The sequence below is a fragment of the Ylistrum balloti genome, unplaced genomic scaffold, assembly GCF_031769215.1.
Source record: "Ylistrum balloti isolate Yb309-2 unplaced genomic scaffold, AGI_CSIRO_Ybal_v1 Utg370420, whole genome shotgun sequence".
Lineage (NCBI taxonomy): Eukaryota > Metazoa > Mollusca > Bivalvia > Pectinida > Pectinidae > Ylistrum > Ylistrum balloti.
Window position 1 is genome coordinate 896,422 of NW_026782284.1, and position 18,253 is coordinate 914,674.

General features: G+C 37.2%; 1 protein-coding gene across 1 annotated transcript; it reads left to right on the plus strand.

Moving 5' to 3' along the window:
* Window positions 1–17,559, plus strand: LOC132554674 (contactin-like). Its single transcript, XM_060218985.1, has 21 exons — window positions 1–136; window positions 408–515; window positions 942–1,277; window positions 1,490–1,585; window positions 2,997–3,230; window positions 3,548–3,653; window positions 4,310–4,494; window positions 4,687–4,959; window positions 5,288–5,581; window positions 6,315–6,478; window positions 6,762–6,888; window positions 7,008–7,172; window positions 7,563–7,703; window positions 13,021–13,115; window positions 13,494–13,586; window positions 13,843–13,993; window positions 14,257–14,378; window positions 14,715–14,901; window positions 15,910–16,025; window positions 16,872–17,046; window positions 17,444–17,559. Exons 1-21 carry the CDS (start codon window positions 16–18, stop codon window positions 17,557–17,559), a joined length of 3,405 nt encoding a protein of 1,134 aa, XP_060074968.1. The 5' UTR covers window positions 1–15.
* The last annotated feature ends 694 nt before the right edge of the window (window positions 17,560–18,253 follow it).

The following is an 18,253-nucleotide window of genomic DNA, read 5'->3' on the forward strand; positions in this document are numbered from 1 at the left end:
GGCATCATCTACGACATGGCGATGGGAGATCTTCAGTGGAAAGGAGACGGAACTAAAATTCAGCAGGCTGACCAATACTGGCTCAACGTCCAAGAGATGTTTAAACCTGGTCTTCACATCGTCTACACTTACGCTGGTAATCATCTGTCCATTTGCTTATGACTGACTAGACAGAAAGAAATCAGTCCCAAGACGTAATCTGGCTCCAAGCTGACTGTAAACACACTACAAGCATCAATTCTTTGGCCCAAGTCTAAAACTTTTGATATCGTGGAAATCATAAAGAAGAGTGTTTTTGTTAAAAGAATTAAAAAAAATCAATTTATAAGAAAATGAAATGTTGAAATCATGGCTAGAGCAGAAATGAATGTTGTTGTGCTATTGTCATCTTGTCTGCTATTTTCAAGTTCTGGGATATCGTTGGGGCCGCGAAGTGGAATCCACTGAACTTCCTTACATCTGTGAAATCAACATGAACGAGGCTTATCGGATAGTACAAACACACAGGGATTACGGTAAATATATATATAACAAACACGTATTAATGTATGGATGTAGATGTATATGTTAACACGTGTCTGCTCTGTACTACCTAATGGTAATGAGTTTGAAGTATTGTATGTATGATATAACGATTTATAGCTGGCACAGTTTTGATACATTTTTCTGTTTGTATTCGTCCATCAACACTATATATGAGATGATGCTTAGTTTGATTATTGTCTTATTAATTATCAACACTTTAGCTACAAAACCATTTAAATCACACTCTGTATATATGAGAGACAATGTTATAGCTCTATGTCTATTTCTAACACATCCCGTTTTCATCCCTGTTATTATTATCAAGACATGCATACACATAACAAAAACTGACCAATATTTACTTTCTTGTTAATTAGTCTCAGTAACAGCTCTATCGAACATAATTTATGTTAAAGCCTATGGGACAGACCTAACTGACCCCGTGTTGGCTCCAAGGGGTCCAGACATGATCCTCCAGCCCACCAGTCTGGTTGCTGTAGGTACAGCTGAAAGTGCCAGTTTCGAGTGCGTGGCAACAGGGAACCCTGCCCCAACCTATACCATTGTCTTCATCGACAACGAAAACAAACAGACTGTAATTTCACCTGACAATGACCCCAGGTATACAGTAACCAATGGAAAGGTTACCATACAGTATCCTAATGAGCGTAATGATTCCGGAATATACCAGTGTATCGCTGAAAACACGTTCGGAGCTATCCTGGGAAACACAATGTATTTTACTTTTGGAAGTAAGTAACATTCTTTCTTTATTCAAATTCTCTCTTCAGTGGACTTTCATTATTTGCATGTTTTTAGTGAAAAATCGACTTTTTCTGTAATTTTAAAATCAAATAGAGAAATATAGTTGGTATTTATATAAAAAGAAAATAATAACGGAGAGTGACGACCTATGATCAAGTTGTATTGCATTGTTGTCATTTGCTACTATCAATATCCGCAGGTCTAGGAAGCTTCTCAAACGTTGACAGGGAACCGGTAACCGCTCTGTCTCACGAGAGTGCGCAGATCGACTGCGCCGCACCTATTCATAAACCAGGTATGTCATACACACAAACCACGCACGTCATGCTCATAAATCAGGTCCGTGATACACACACACCAGGCACGTAACATGGATATGTGCAATTCAGATCCACACAAATGTTCATCCAACTCCATCCTATACCTCCACACACAAATACAGGCACTTCGTTTGCATTCTAGGTGGAGGATAGGACAGATAAATCTCAACTCGAGGAGGAGATTCACGACTGCTTATACGAGGCTTTGCAAGGGGTTAGGCTGCTGGGAATCTCCTCCGAGGCTAGAATCTTTTCTGTCCTGCCGTGAAACTAGGAAATGATCCATTTTCAATCCCTTTTCTTCAACATACTATAAATAGAATAGCGAGACAAACATGCTGACAAATAGGGAAAAATCAGGCAAACAACGACCTATATTTTTACCGATATGCAATATACATTATCTACTATACAAAGACGTAACGATTCAGCCATAATGATCAAGTACTGTCTGACAATAATATTAAACTTATCTTAAACTACCAACATCAAGCAATCACTTCTCAAATTAACAACTTCCGGTTTAGCACGTGTTTATGTCCTGTGCGTGCAGGCTGTCTTATCCCAGCAAAATAGTGATTTCTTACCCTCATCGGAGTTTTTGTCCAGTGGGTTCGAAATCCTCTCCGTCTACTTTGATGTACATGCTTTCATTCTTAGAGTGTCATTTTTTGTGGCATTGTAAGAGGTATAGTGTTGAGTTTACTCTGAACCACCTATTTTAGTTAATTGCTTTCATTGATTTAAGAAATATAAGACTACTGACTACAGATAAACGTGCAGTCAATAAATAACATATTGATAGCCTAATACTGCTCCTTAACACGGTATATGTATCATTTATAATCGTCACGGTACATTGAACACTGAGATGACAAATTATCATGCCTATAACACAATATATACGAATGTTATGACACTACCACGTTATTCATTGTTTGCCTTGATTTCCACCTGAGATAATAGACCCATGTAGAGGTTTGGTCAGCAGTCTCTGCGACAAGCAATCAAACAAAACGAAATTCTCTATTAGAATAAGTTAAAATGTGTATTGATTATAAGAAAGAATGAATAAAGAGCGGAGTCATGATATCAGGGATCGTGATCGAACGGACGATTTTTCAGATTTTCGGTATCAGCACAAGCTTGTTACGAATTTTGTGAGGAGAATTGAAGTTTGATATGTAAGTTGCCTAAAAGTTTGTACATGTGTGCACTGCTTGTCAAAAAGCATTATGAGTGGCGGGGGAAATTCCTCACGTTTTAGTGCGTATTTGATGACCTTTGATGACAAATATGACATTGTATCCAATATATCTGTTCAGGGATGGAATAGGTAAAATGTATGTTATCTTCATGGAGAAATCCTTGTATTATATTTTACAGCGGTAACTTACCAGTGGTTGAGGCGGAGGACTGGGTCGTATGTCCGACCTGATCTAACTCCCTACATCTTCATCTCAAGGAATGGTAAGCTGTACTTCTCGGTCGTTTCGAAAGAGGACGAGGATGAATACTTCTGTATCGTGGAATTGGCGTCAAATAATGGCGCCGCAATCGGGACCAATCAGCCACCGAGCAGAACCAGCCGTCCCATACTGCTTAGCGTCACTCAGCAAGGTGAGATCAACCCGCCCCTTAACTGTGTAGATAGACAAAGCCCCGTTCTTAGAAAGAAAAAGGCAATTACATTTATCAGACCCCATACTTCAAAACTAAATGTCCATACCACATATACACATGCGAATGACTCTCTATCCATACTTAATCATTTTAGAACCACGCGCCTCCATGTATGTACAATGTCTTGTCCTTACAGCGTACACTGATCTCCACGTTGACCAAGCACCACCATTTCGACTTGGTAAATTTATGGTAGATTTAGGAGGAGATCAGATACTATTCGTGTATATTAAAGTAACATGCTTTTTTTGTAGTTGAGACAATTTGGGGACCTGAGATTGGTAACGACTTTCCTGCATATTTTCCCGCACGACCTATCAGAGGACAGGACATCTATCTGGAATGTTTAGCTTATGGCAGGCAAGTATGATAATCATAATGTTTATATATATAACTTACAAAAGATGATGATTTAAAACATCTTCTTTTGTTTACGCAAACCGATTTATATCATCATTGATTGTGGTAGTGCGATAAAGCGATATACTTTACTATTCGGTTTATTTTCTTTTACAATGTTAACTTTTCGTATTTGTTATATTAAAACTACGTGTAATGTTAAATACTTCTGATTGTGAGGTGAACACAGGCGTAGGTGTGACTTTGATATAAATATTTATGTGAAGAACGCGACAAATCCAGACAGAAATATACTTTATCGCTTATATAGATAAATAAATTGTAGGTTTACTTGCGACAAAGTACAAATCGTCATGATCTTATCAGGAAATACTCATAACTAAAACACGGATCGTTTCGTGGCCAATGCAAATTAGTCGATATAATGTTTTCATATTTATTGACCGATACTAATTTTGCGAACGTCACATTACTTGGATTATTATTCGGAATCTTTGCTAATGGAGAAAAAGACCCTCATACAACGATATCTGGTTTTATTCCTATTAATTGAATTACATGTTTTTGTTTTCGTAAATCTATCATTTTCACGTGATCAATTTGATTCATCGATTTTGAAGAACACGCCACATAAAAAAGTCATAATGTATTTATAGCATGACGATAGAGTACTCGTGGAGCCGAGAGTTGCTGCCCTTACCAAGGACAGTTAGATCACTAGATCATAACAGAGTTCTGATGATAGAGGGCGCGCAACTCGAAGATAGCGGGAATTATACATGTCATGCGACGAGAGGCCATGGTTCCCGGGTGGCAAAGACGCTCACAGTCATCATAGAAGGTTTGTCAAGGATGAATGTATATTATATATATTTATATGATAAACATTTTTCTAACATCTCCTGACTTACGAAAATTTCATCGATTACATGAATAGATAGTGGATTTGTACCATTGCATTGCAAAGTATTTATCGCAGTTAGAACACCAGGTTTACTATGCTTGTGAAATAACTGACGTTATCATTTGGCAGCGAAGCCATTCTTCAGCTATCCACTTAGTGATCGGCATGTGGACATCGGAAGTCAACTGACTTGGAGATGTGAAGCAAAAGCATTTCCAACGCCAACATACACATGGTTCAAAGACGGGGTCCTGATTACGAGCATCCCAGGGGAGAGAACTATCATAAAAAATGTAATGTTGATCAATAGTTTGGACCCTGAGAAGCACAATGGGATGTACCAATGTTCAGCGACCAATGTGTATGGAGAGGTGTTTACGGAAGGACAACTTCGGGTTTTAGGCAAGTGTATGATGAAAGTCTAATTTCAAACTCTGCTATAATATTATGTTATTGAGACTGTATCTCGAGCAGCATTGAAAAACCACAGCATTTTAGAATAAGTCTCTTGAAATATGATTTCAAAAGTCCTGTATTGCTTTTATTTGTTTTTTTGTTTAAATGAGATTTTGGTAAGCATTGAGAAGTGTGTGAATTAATCTTTCAACTAAATCGATAATTCGAATTTCTCGTCAGAAAAACAAACCAAATATTTCGGTACATGTCCATCTAAGCAGTTAAAACAGCTCTTTCGTTACATTAGTAATATGTAAAACACATTATCTTGCAGCTCTTTCCCCAACCTTTGCGAAAAGGCCTTTGGATGAGAAAATGTTTGCGGCTATAGGCGGAAATGCAACTATAATATGTGAACCGGAGGCGGCTCCGTTTCCAACATTTCAGTGGCGTCGTAATGGAGGTGACCTCGGTCTTTCCCATGGAGATATGACGTCAAGAATTCGAATGATGCAGAACGGTAATCTGTTTATAGAAAATGTGGTGCAAAGTGATGCTGGTCTTTACACATGTTCAGCGGAAAATATCTATGGATCTGCGTCCAGCTCTGGGACACTTTCCGTCACGTGTAAGTTGTCATGTTTTATCACTAAAAGATTTTACGAAAGACACTAATATGTAATGATTTTGCACGTGGTGAAACATTTATGAAGATAAAATATCATCAATATATTACTCAACACATGAACATCAAGTCTCCATGTAAATCTTTCTTTGTTCGTTAGTTGCCATCATCTCATTTGAATATATTAAAAAATCAATTACTTTTTTCTTCTATTTTTACCATTACATTTTAATCGTGTATGGTTAACATCCAAATTCATTTTCGGTATTATAGACCATCCGTATTTCCTTCAAGACTGTATGTAAATGAAACAGGTGCTCTTAAACTGCTTATTAACCAGATCTTAAAGATGAGACAGCATTAGAAAACACGAATATACAAGCTGAGCCTGTGTTAGACGTATAAACAGAATTTTTGACTAATTCACGAAAATACTGACGTTTGAGTTTTGGTACCTATCTATCTGACATTTACAATACTATATCGTATTCTCTGTCTACATGACCCTTGTTTTGTGGTCTCTATCTACTTGACGTTTATATTTTGATCTCTGTCTATCTAACTCTTATATTTTGAACGTAATCTATCCGACGCTTTTAAGGTGGTTCCTATCTACCTGACGTTTATATTTTGATCTCTGTCTATCTAACTCTTAGATTTTGATCGTAATCTATCCGACGCTTGTAAGATGGTCCCTATCTATCTGACGTTTGTCTTTTGCGTGTGAATTTCACAGCTAGCACAGTGATAAACGTGGTACCACAGCCAACGTCGGTGTATGTAAACAACACCGCTTTCCTCACATGCAGCGCTTCTGTGTCGTCTCATATTGAATTCGTCCAGACATGGAACTTCAATGGCGAGACTCTTGATCTCGACAATAATCGGCATTATTTCTTGGTATGTTTCACCATAACCCATCAGATGTATTGATATATCACACTGTCATGAAAGGTTATTCAAAATCCTAAGATAATATTCAAATGTACGAAATCATAGAACAAAAAGACAGCTAGTACGAAATCTTCAATTCCATTCATAAGCAATCCCATTGATATCTTGTTGGTTTGTAATCTCCAAATCTTTCTTCAATCAAAATTAGTTTTGTTCCTTTGTCATGCTCTCAGATCATAAATATATTGAATGCTAAACTACTAAATATTACATGTGATTTTCCCTGCAGGGTACATCACAGAATGTTCAAGGCTTATATATACGGCTCGCTCAAGAAAAACACGCGGGAGAATATGAATGCGTCGTCATAACTACTATGGATACGTCACGTGCGAGCGCCCGTCTGACTGTTTTAGGTAAAAAATCGACTCGACGTTTAGAAAATAAAGCTTTGATATTTATGATTGAAAGTCAAGATATATGGATTTTTTCTCCTTGACATATGCATAGATAAAACCTGCCCATTTTCTTAAAGGACAACCCGGCCCACCTGCTGGCGTGTATGCAGACACCACCACCATCTCGACAAGTTCCATGAGGATCAAATGGAGTGTAGGCGCTTTGAATGGTCTACCTGTAGATTTCTATATGGTGGAGGCCAGGTCAGAGCAGGGACATTCCTGGACTGTTGTAATACCATGTATGTAAAGTAAGATCTCTTAAAAGCGGATAAGCTGGAAACCTCAGTAAAGTGGACAATATATACGTATGTTGCTGGAAAATCAAATTCTGAAAAATAAGATTTATGATTTCAACCCAATAATGTAAATTCTGTCATTTTGAAATTTACTGTCATGGTGTACCTTTGAACAACCATAGTATCTGCTCCCGCCAATTCACTAAAATCTATTATAAAAAACAATATCAAACGTTTTGTCTTCTATACACGAATACAAATGCAAATGAACAAATATTGACCTTACCTGTTTTCAGCAAATTTTTGTTCAACAGAACCCTAATCGATAGATATCCATGTAAATGTAAGATATTAATTTGACAATGAATTTTGCTTTCCCCCGTCACCTGAAAGATATCGCCGACGTAGACACAATCATCCCTACAAGCGACAAGCACATGGCTGAGGTAACAGGTCTGAAGCCTGGCGTCGGATACATATTCCGTGTGTCGGCAGCCAACTCCTTAGGGATTGGAGAGCCCAGCAAGCCGTCTGGTGAGCAGCTATTATTAAACTCAATTTGCTGTGTAAGATATGATATAGTATTTCATGAAGTTATGCTATCCTTGAACGACATGAATGTACGACACGAAACCAGTTTTTTTTCTTTATGATTGTTAAATTGTATTGCGATATTTTTGCAATTACCACGATACTGATGAATTAAACTTTTCAAACAAAGGTCACCATTTTCGTATAAAAAAAACCTTTCCTTCAAAACAACAGATAAACAAAGGAATATTTTACGTAAAATTCCCTACGGCTTTACTCCATCTTAGTCTGGAATTGGTCATTGGTCAGTGTTACCCCTCTATGTTGTACTATCCTTATGTTATACAAAAGACCAGCAACAACCGTTCTCTAGTACAAATGTTAAGTATTAACACAAGTTACAACAATGATAACATATATGGCCTGAGTATCGAGCTTAACAAGTTACTCCTTCCACGGCCACACCAGGACTGACTCTATTTGCTGTGATCTTACAGTTTATCCTAAAACAATTATAATCTAATTCTGATAGGGAAAGTGTCTTCTACTGATCTACAATTAAACCGTGAACAGTTAATGTCTCACTGGTGGAGAGCATGTCCAGCCAATGTTTCACGGCATGATTCTGACACTAAGGTGACCGCAATTAAACTATCTGTCTGATAAGCCAGCCGGTCACATTAAGATTTAACACAAATTATGTTCTACACTTGAGTGACAAATTTCACCATTAACATCCCCCTGCCTAAGAAAACTTTTACGGTCTAAAAGTTCAAGAGATAGCAATCTACTCATGATACTCAGGCTGAGATAATATCTAGTATGTACACAAACACTGGTAAAGTTTACTTGAACAACAGTTAATTCTAAATTCTACAATTAACACAGTTCATAAATCTGATTCAGATACTGTTAACTTCCTTGGATAAGGTACTTCTGTTAGACTGTCACTGTTTGTTCTTAAGGTATACACATCATAAAACCTTAAAACACATGTCAATAACTGATGAGACATCCAGAGTCAGTGTTCGTCCTTTATTTTTTTTTCAAAATATGTGCACTCTTTATTCAATTCTGGATAGTCCGTCCGCATTGGCACTTTCCTGGCCCCGTCGATACCTGATTGTACAATGAAACTGTTGTAATGCCAGTGCCCATCTTAACAGTCTCTGATTCTTTTGCTTGGTCTTATCAAGCCATTTAAGTGGATTGTGGTCAGTCAAAATGGTAAAGTGAACACCACTAATATAATAGGAGAATGACTCCACACTCCAAACAATAGCTAAACATTCCTTCTCCACTGTAGAGTAATTTTGTTCCCGCGGCAGTTACTTTCTGCTGATGTACGCAATATGGTGTTCCTTATCGTTGATATTCTGACTTAAGACCGCTCCAATAGCCACTTTGCTGGCATCAGTCTGAATGACGAAGGGCTATTCAAAATCCGGATTTGCTAGTACCGGTGCCTTGGTCATCTCGTCCTTTAGTTGGTTGAATGCATTTACAGTGTCATCCGTCCATTTGGGTTGCCTTGGTTTGTCTTTCCTTAGCATGTTGGTCAATGGAGCCGATATCTTGGCATAATCCTGAATGAAACGCCGATAGTAACCAGTCATACCTAGAAACGACCTAATCCCTTTTTTGGTTTGTGGGAGGGGGAAGTCAACCATGGCTTGAACCTTCCGACTATCTGGTTTAAGCTTTCCTATCCCGACAATGTGTCCCAGATAGTAAAGTTCCTCTTCACCAAATTGACATTTTGATGGCTTTACTGTTAATCCACTTTACTGTCAAATACAGTCTTGATATGTTCAAGGTGTTCCTTCCATGTGTCGCTGTATACCACTATATCATCAAAGTAAGCGACCAAATGTTCTACTCCTGCTAACAGTCTGTCCATCATCCTTGCAAATTAAGCAGGCGCTGTTTTCATACCAAAAGGAATTACCTTGAATTGGAAGTGTCCAAATTCAGTTAAAAATGCTGACTTTTCCTGTGAATCTGGAGACAGAGGTATCTGCCAGTATCCCTTTGCTAGGCCCATAGTGCTGAGGTATTGAGCTTTGCCCAGCTTTTCAAATATCTCGTCCATCCTGGGTATTGGGTACCCGTCACATACAGTTACGTCTTTTAGTTTCCTAGTTTCCTGTAATCCACACATTGCCGAGTTGTAGTATCCTTCTTTTCCACCAAAACTATTGAAGATGAGTATGGACTTGAGGAAGGTGTTATATAACCACGCTCTATCATTTCATCCAACATTTTCTTCACCTCTTGTTTTTTGGCTTGAGGAATTCTGTATTGCTGTTGTCGGATTGATTTCTCACACGTTGTCCTCAGGCTTGCGTAACTAACAATGTTTTTCCCGGATTAGGATTTATGACATCACTGTATTCTTGACAAAGCTGACGGATTTCTTGGCGCTGTGACTTATCTAACAGTTTGCCAAGTGTAACATCCAGTGTCACCTCCAATGTTGAATTAGAACAGTCAAAATCAGAATCGGCGATGTCAACCTTTTCGACAAACATGACGTTTTGGACAGCTGTATTGTACTTCCGTAGTAGGTTGATATGATAAACAACTCGTTTACGACGTCCTCCAACATTGACCTCATAGTTGACGTCGTTGACTTTCCTTATGACCCTATATGGTCCTTTCCACTGGGCGACCATTTTTGACGTGTCTGATGGTAGTAATAGTAAAACTTCGTCCCCAGGTCGAAGTTCCCGTTTTGTGGCGTTCCTATCGTACCACTCCTTGATCTTGTACTGTTTCTCTAACCATTGCGAGCTTTTCTCTCATCTGAACAACATGGTCAATGACAGATTTTCTAAGCTCCCCTTCGCCTGTCATGGCTTGCTCTAAAATCTGTAATGGCCCTCTGACCGGCCATCTATATAGCATCTCAAATGGTGAGAATCCCGTTTCCTCATGGGGTACTTCCCTATATGCAAACAATGCATATGGCAACAGCTCGTCCCAGGCTTCCTGATTTGACGTGCAGAATTTCTTTAACACAGCTTTGAGAGTTGCGTTAAATCTTTCCAGCTTCCCATTAGCCTGTGGGTGATATGGCGATGTTGTTATGCCCTTGATTCCCATCACACGGTAGAGTTCTTGTATCATTTTTGAGGTGAAATTTGTGCCCTGGTCTGTCAGAATAACACGAGGCACTCCTACCCTACAGAAAAGTTCCACCAATGTGTTAGCTATGGTTTCTGCGTCCACATTCTTTAATGCAAAAGCCTCTGGGTACCTTGTTGCGTCATCCATATCGGTAAGAATAAACCTGTTCCCCTTCTTTGTTCGAGACAGTAGCCCAACAACATCCATAGAAATTTTGTAAAATGGCTCACTGATGATCGGTGGTTGTCCTAATGGAGCTTTCTCGTCACCACGTCTTCTGGCAGTCTTTTGACATGGGCTGTCTGTAATAGCTTGAAATATTGGTAGGGCCTTTTCCCGTACCTGTCCCTTAGGGCTTTACAAAGTTCTTCAAATGACCCATGTGCTTGAATAGCTACCTCTCTAGCCTCACCTGTTAACAAGGTTCTCAGCTGTAGCATTTTTACTTCTTCTGTCCATCCAGCCTGTGTTGATAAAGCAGTAAACTCTGATAAGAATGTCACTATATCCTCACTTTCAGTATGATTATAAGGTTGAAGTTTCAGTCTAAACGGCACAGGGTTAGAATTTGTGTCACTTCGTTCCTTTTGAAGTTTTGCTTTTTCAATCTCTAATTCCAATTCTTTCACTTTTCTTTGATGTTCTCTTTCCTTTTCTTCGGCGTCCATTCTTATCTTTTCTCTTTTCACTTCCATCTTCATCCTTTCTCTTTCGAAATTTATTTGGCGTTCTTTTTCCTCTTTTTCTGCTTCCATCTTCATCCTTTCTCTTTCGAAATTCATTTGGCGTTCTTTTTCCTCTTTCTCTACTTGAAGAATTTCTTTTTCTAAGTTCATTTGGCGTTCTTTTTCCTCTTTCTCTGCTTGAATTTCGAGTCTTCTTGTTTCCAACTTTGTTTGTGCTGCTGTCATCTTCGCAGTTTCCGTTTCTTCAGGTGAACAGTTCTAACGAGCATTATACCTTTGATAACGGAGTCCTTCTCCTTAGAATGATCCTTTACCGCTGCCACCAGAATATGTTACCCTCTATGTTGTACTATCCTTATGTTATACAAAAGACCAGCAACAACCGTTCTCAAGTACAAATATTGAGTATTAACACAAGTTACAACAATGATAACATGTATGGCCTGAGTATCGAGCTTAACAAGTTATTCCTTCCACGGCCACACCAGGACTGACTCTATTTGCTGTGATCTTACAGTTTATCCTAAAGCAATTATAATCTAATTCTGATAGGGAAAGTGTCTTCTACTGATCTACAATTAAACCGTGAACAGTCACTGGTGGAGAGCATGTCTAGCCAATGTTTCACGGCATGATTCTGACACTAAGGTGACCGCAATTAAATTATCTGTCTGATAAGCCAGCCGGTTACATTAAGATTTAACACAAATTATGTTCTACACTTGAGTGACAAATTTCACCATAAACAGTCAGGAATAAACTTCAAAAGATTTGACCACCTTTGAAATAAAAAAGGTGCTGTAGGCGATATAGGTTTCTATCATTGTGTAAGCACCGCGAAGAAGGCGATATAGGTTTCTATCATTGTGTAAGCACCGCGAAGAAGGCGATATAGGATTCTATCAATGTGTAAGCACCGTGAAGAAGGCGATATAGGTTTCTATCATTGTGTAAGCACCGCGAAGAAGGCCATATTCAGACCGATCAAATTTTCAAAATATTGTATTGGGTTAAAATAAGAACATTTTAACAGAAGTTCACATTGTGTATATAACCTATATAACAGACTCCTTCGGTATTTTGTTGTTTTTTTATCTTTCATTTTTGCTTTGTTTTATAATCTAACAATTCACGTGTTATATAAAGATAGTTATTCTAACTTGCTGGTTACAAATGACATGTGTCTAACATTAGAATGATTGTTTTCACTCCTGTACTACAAGATTTAAATCTCCATTTAAGATACCCGAAGTGGCCAGAGTTCCTAGTCCTAAGTACTTATGATACTTGTTATCATACGAAGATTATTGTATTTTGAAATTTTCTTTTCGGTCGTTTCCTTGTCAATGATATTTATAATCAAGACGATGCATATCTTCTTCTGTTTTCACTGTAACTTTGGTGTAAAAAGGTTGCAATCATTCATTTTCTAATTGCTGAATATTTAATTGGCAAGTAATTCAAAAGGTTCATTTTCTGTTACGTTTGTACATAATTTTCTTCAGACATATTCCAGACACTCCAGGCTGCTCCGTCCGTAGCCCCGAGTGAAGTTGGGGGCGGCGGAGGAAGTGTCGGGGACCTCACCATTACCTGGCTGGTGAGTTTGTGAACAGTTTCTGAATCTAGTATACCCTTGAGTTCAGTGAAAAAGTTTCTATCTCAGAATAAAAAAGTCGCAATATGGAACAAGATTGTTCTGTAAATTTGCAGCTTTCCACACTTGCAAACATACTTTTCCACATTTTAACAATGCCGTTTATGGTAGACACATTCATGAAACGTACCTACATATTAGTATACAGTTAAGGTGATTTATGATAAAATACCAACATCTCTACTAATGAATAGTTATTGCTATGTGTATATCCATGAGCTTAATCGCATAGATATAGACAATGCTATCAAAATGTCTGCCATTGTGTATGAAGATCCGGCAATAAATAAATTACGATCAATCAAACGAACCTTTACACAGCCTGTAGCAGAGGAAGACTGGGGTGGGGCTGTTGTGACGTATACCGTTTACTGGCGTCGTCTAGGGAACTCTAATGAGGTATCCTGGGTAAAGGTAGGTTAACAAACCATTGAATTTATGTGTTGGTTCAAACAAAAAATTGACGTGGATTTATATTTCCCAAATATTTTGTCTCTGGTAAAAAAATTGCAGAATAAAATTTTGTGTAGACTTTGAAAATTTCTCATTATTGCACTGAACTTTTTGGCATTAAATTTTCTAATGGTGTAATTTCAACGTACACATGTTACTTTAATGAATAAAATCCTATACATTCTTGGAATAGCATGTAAATTATTTATTATGATAGAGGACAGAAATCCCATCCGATGTTGGAAATCATGTACAGACCGTCGGACAAGAATTTTACTATACACAGTATGAGGTAAAAGTTCAGGCAGTAAACAGTTTCGGCAAGGGACCCAACTCCACCATTTCTGTAATTTATTCGGCGGAGGACTGTAAGTTTACTTTGCTTTTTTAACTCATAGCATGTCTTTTTATTGGAAATGTGAATTCATTAAACTTAGACATCAGAAGAATCAACATTGTGATGTGACGTGAATTAAAAAAAATAAGTTTCATTTTCAAGCATTCTCAAGGTTATATTCATTGAAAAAAAATGGACACGAGATATAGAGAAAATGTTTTACCAAATTATTTTATATCAAGTTTGTTTTTCAATATATAAAGACAACGCCATTGCTCCTATTTGATTATCCAGTGCCTATAGCAGTGGCCACTAACATAAGAGCATGGAGACACAATGCTACAGCCATCCTTGTGGTGTGGGATCCCATTCCTGATGAAAGGGAGATAATGCGGGGAAAACTACTCGGCTACCAGGTAATTGACTCATAGCAGTAATAGATATGTAGTTAGTTAAAATCAATGTCTAGGTCGATACTTTTCATAGTGTATCCCTTTTAAATTGTTCGCGTCTATTTATTAAAATCGAATGTCACTCCCAATATCATTATAATTTCTATAAGAAGTTTATCTTTCAATAAAAATGTTGTCGAATTCATACCTACTAAAAATTGTGTTTGGCACAGTTTTAACATATCGTTTGAAGTATTCAGCATTACAGCATTGGTTTTGGTTATACCTGTATCGTGTAAACTGCAATTAAACACCATTGCTGAGTGTGTGGCTAGCATTGTGTTATTCATTTACATACAGGTGAATTACTTTGAGAGGAATGACACCAATCCTATTATTAACTCAATCAGCTGGAGGACGCACGAACCCGAAGGCCTGGTAATAGGTCTACTACCGTACACGTGGTACACGTTCGACGTCCAAGTTCTCAACACCGCCGGGATGGGACAGATTAGTGAAAAATTTCATCAGCGTACATATCAAAATGGTTAGAACTGAACATATATCTCATTTAGCCATTAATTTTATCAACAATGGTTGTAAACAGTTCTGAAAGAAAGGATACCAATCAAAATTGTTCCATAATGGTTTTGTTGCAGTTGCCTGTTTACATCACTGATAAGTTTTAGATGGACGAAACAGCTGTATGATACACTTAATTCATTATTTAACTCTACTGCATATAATTCAAAATCTGCATTGAACAGTCTCATTCATTTGTGTGTTTTTTAAATAACATTATGTACGATTCTTTTGAATGTCTCTTTTCTTGCTGTTAAACACAATAACACACTCCCTTTAAAATGGTTAGACGATGTGTATAATGTTTCATACAGCTGCCAAATTGACCAGACCTCATTTTTTTCTAATAACGTACCTATATGGTTAGACTCCGTTTTCTTAAATAACCTACATATCCCAAAATAGTAAGACTCGGTTTTCCAAAATAGTTCGGTAGTTTTCTCAAATAGCGCATGTTTAAGAAAACGGTTTGACAAGTGCAGAACATACCTAAATGTTAAGCATCATATTAGTAATCAGATATATATGAGGCGAAGTATTTAGGCCTTGTTGCTGGGTTTCAACAGCAAGTAGCCCAGTTCGTTATAACAATAAACAAAACAATGCTGTCCACTAGTTCTTTCAACATCTGAAGTATTTAACACTACAGTTGTATAATATATGACATCTAACAGCGTAACACGTATAAACGTTTCCATGGTGATATCTGAGAAAATAAGAGACTAAGGAGACTAAGATTAGGTGTTCCGGAAGAGTAAGCACATTTAAAACATATCTTCTTCGTTGCACTTGCTGTTTGATTTGATATATTCTGCAATTCATGAAATTAAATCAATGAAGATTGAACAACACATAAAAGAAACCGGGCCTTTGTGTGTGAAAAACCACGACAGGTGAATATTCATTGAATATAATAAAACACTCTATACCAAGAAGCTAATTAGTTATTTTATCTTGTGACTTATTTTTGCAGCTCCTGTTCTTTATCCGACTGAAGCACAAGTGTACTCACATGGGGTTAACAGTGTGTTAGTGAAGTGGAGGGGCGTGTCTACCGGTGTTTATGAGGAACCTCTCCAGGGATTCAAGGTGACATAACTAGTATCAGATTATCAGGCGTGAAATTTAAAGAAAACATGAGAGTGTTAATATGGTCCTCACGGAGATCAATTTGACACCAATTCGACTTGTATATTATCAACACACATAAACCTACAGTCGATATTGAATCGGAGACAACACCGTAAATTAAAGATGAAAGGACAAATAAATTGTCAAAGTAAATACAGGATTACATTCCTGTGTTTTACCCCTATTTTCCATCTCAAAAATACAAGAAGGAAATAACGAAAGGTAAACATCATCATCATCCAAACTCCAATTAAAGAAACATAGGGCAAAATATGAACAAGATTCACACGGAGGTTCCTCCAAAGGTCCAAGGAAAATAGGACCAGGTGTGAAGACTGAAAAAGTCAGAAATTGTAGATGAACATTAGCAGCGATGCAATCGATATAAAAAATTGGCTTCAGTTGTTTCTGTATAACAGAGTTATTATAAACATGTTTTCATTTTAACTGGTAGTATATATCATCTGGCTTGATGATTAAAAATAAAACAATCTTTTAAGTCGATTTCCTTTGTTAATAATGATTATTCATCAAGTGTATTATAGTAAATAACAAACATTTTTGTAGTGATTCTTTTAGATTTTGGAAGTGGTGTTATGATTTCAGAAGTAATGATTTTAGAAGCTAGATTATAAAATGGTTTAATGACCATTTTCAGGATGATTATTCATACGTGAAAAAATAGGGGATATCCCCCTCCTTTTGACATCATAAGCAATAATCCACTTCTACTTCAGATTTCTTTTCTGATTGGTACTTTCAACCAGTACCAACAGCAGCATTTTAAATGTTTAAATGTTCTAGGTGAGATACTGGTTGAGCAATGATGATATAAGGACGGCTAAAGACGTAGTTGTGGACAAGGTGGACGAGGCTATTATCTACGGTGTGGAGAAAAACAATCTTTACAAACTACGTATTCTAGGATATAGCCAGGGAGGAGATGGTAACCTCGGCGAGACTATCTACTTTACTCTAGGTTAGCTACGAGAACAATATACATTTGCGTTTCCTCGTTAACCACATTATAAAATGTCGAGAGATAACACCGTCAAAACATATTGTATGCCTAATTTCAGTATGAAAGGTAGTTCTATCACAAGTACCAAAAGTCAGCAAATTCAATCGTTTCAGATCATTTTTAATATTCAGCTTTTATTAAAGTTGTTTAAGTTGAAGGAAGGTATTGATAAAGCCACAAATTTAAATTAAACACTTTCCATACCCGTCTAATCCGAAAAGTGAAAAAAAAACGTTTTTAAAAGAAGTTTTCTTATATTTTCCCGGTATACTAATAATAATTTGTATTAATTTTGAAACATGAACTCTAGAAAAGCGCCCACACACCAATTGATAAGATTTTGCTTTCTTTTTAGGGGGCATGGTGTACGTTGACCCGGCGGTATCGGAGATTCGAGCGTCGGCTGAACGATCAACGATGTCATTCACTGTTCTGATACTAAGTATCATGTCTGCTATATTAATGCTATGACGTATGTGTCAAACCAAGTGTTTCATTAAACTTGTTGCAAGCGTCAAAGTTTAGTGCGAATGATAAGAAGCTTCGGAATGGAATTGATTCCATGTTAAATGCTCAGAACAGAAAACTTAAGTGTAGTGTTAGGTTCATTGATAGGAGGCTTGTAAAACTGCGTTCTAAATGTACTGTATGGCGTTTCATGATTGTCATATCTACTTTTAATGTTCGTGTTTATTACTTAATGTACATTGCCAATGTTTTTGATGACAATGTTATCCAAAGATAAAAGTTATTCTATAAGTGTACTTCCTTCAAATCCAAAGTGTACTTACTTGTCAAGTTTTCATACATACCAGAGTATATATAATATATATATCACGTGATTGTGTATTTCTTTAAAGTCTACCACACACTGTTAATAGTAGTATGGGTCTGAATCATAAACATCAGTTTAAAACAGCATACTTAACATTGTCTTCATTCTCATCCTGTGATTAAAACAAAGTGACAACTTCAGTGATTGTCTAAATCGAACTGTCGGTCCTGTGTGTCTGTTTTTTTTTCACATGTATGATTTACGTTTACGCCATGGTATAATTTGATTCTAATCCTGATTTTTTGTGTACGGTTTTCTCTTTCTCCTACTCCTTCAGGCCAATGGAATTGTGAACAACAATGGAGGTGTTATTTACTGATATATTGTACC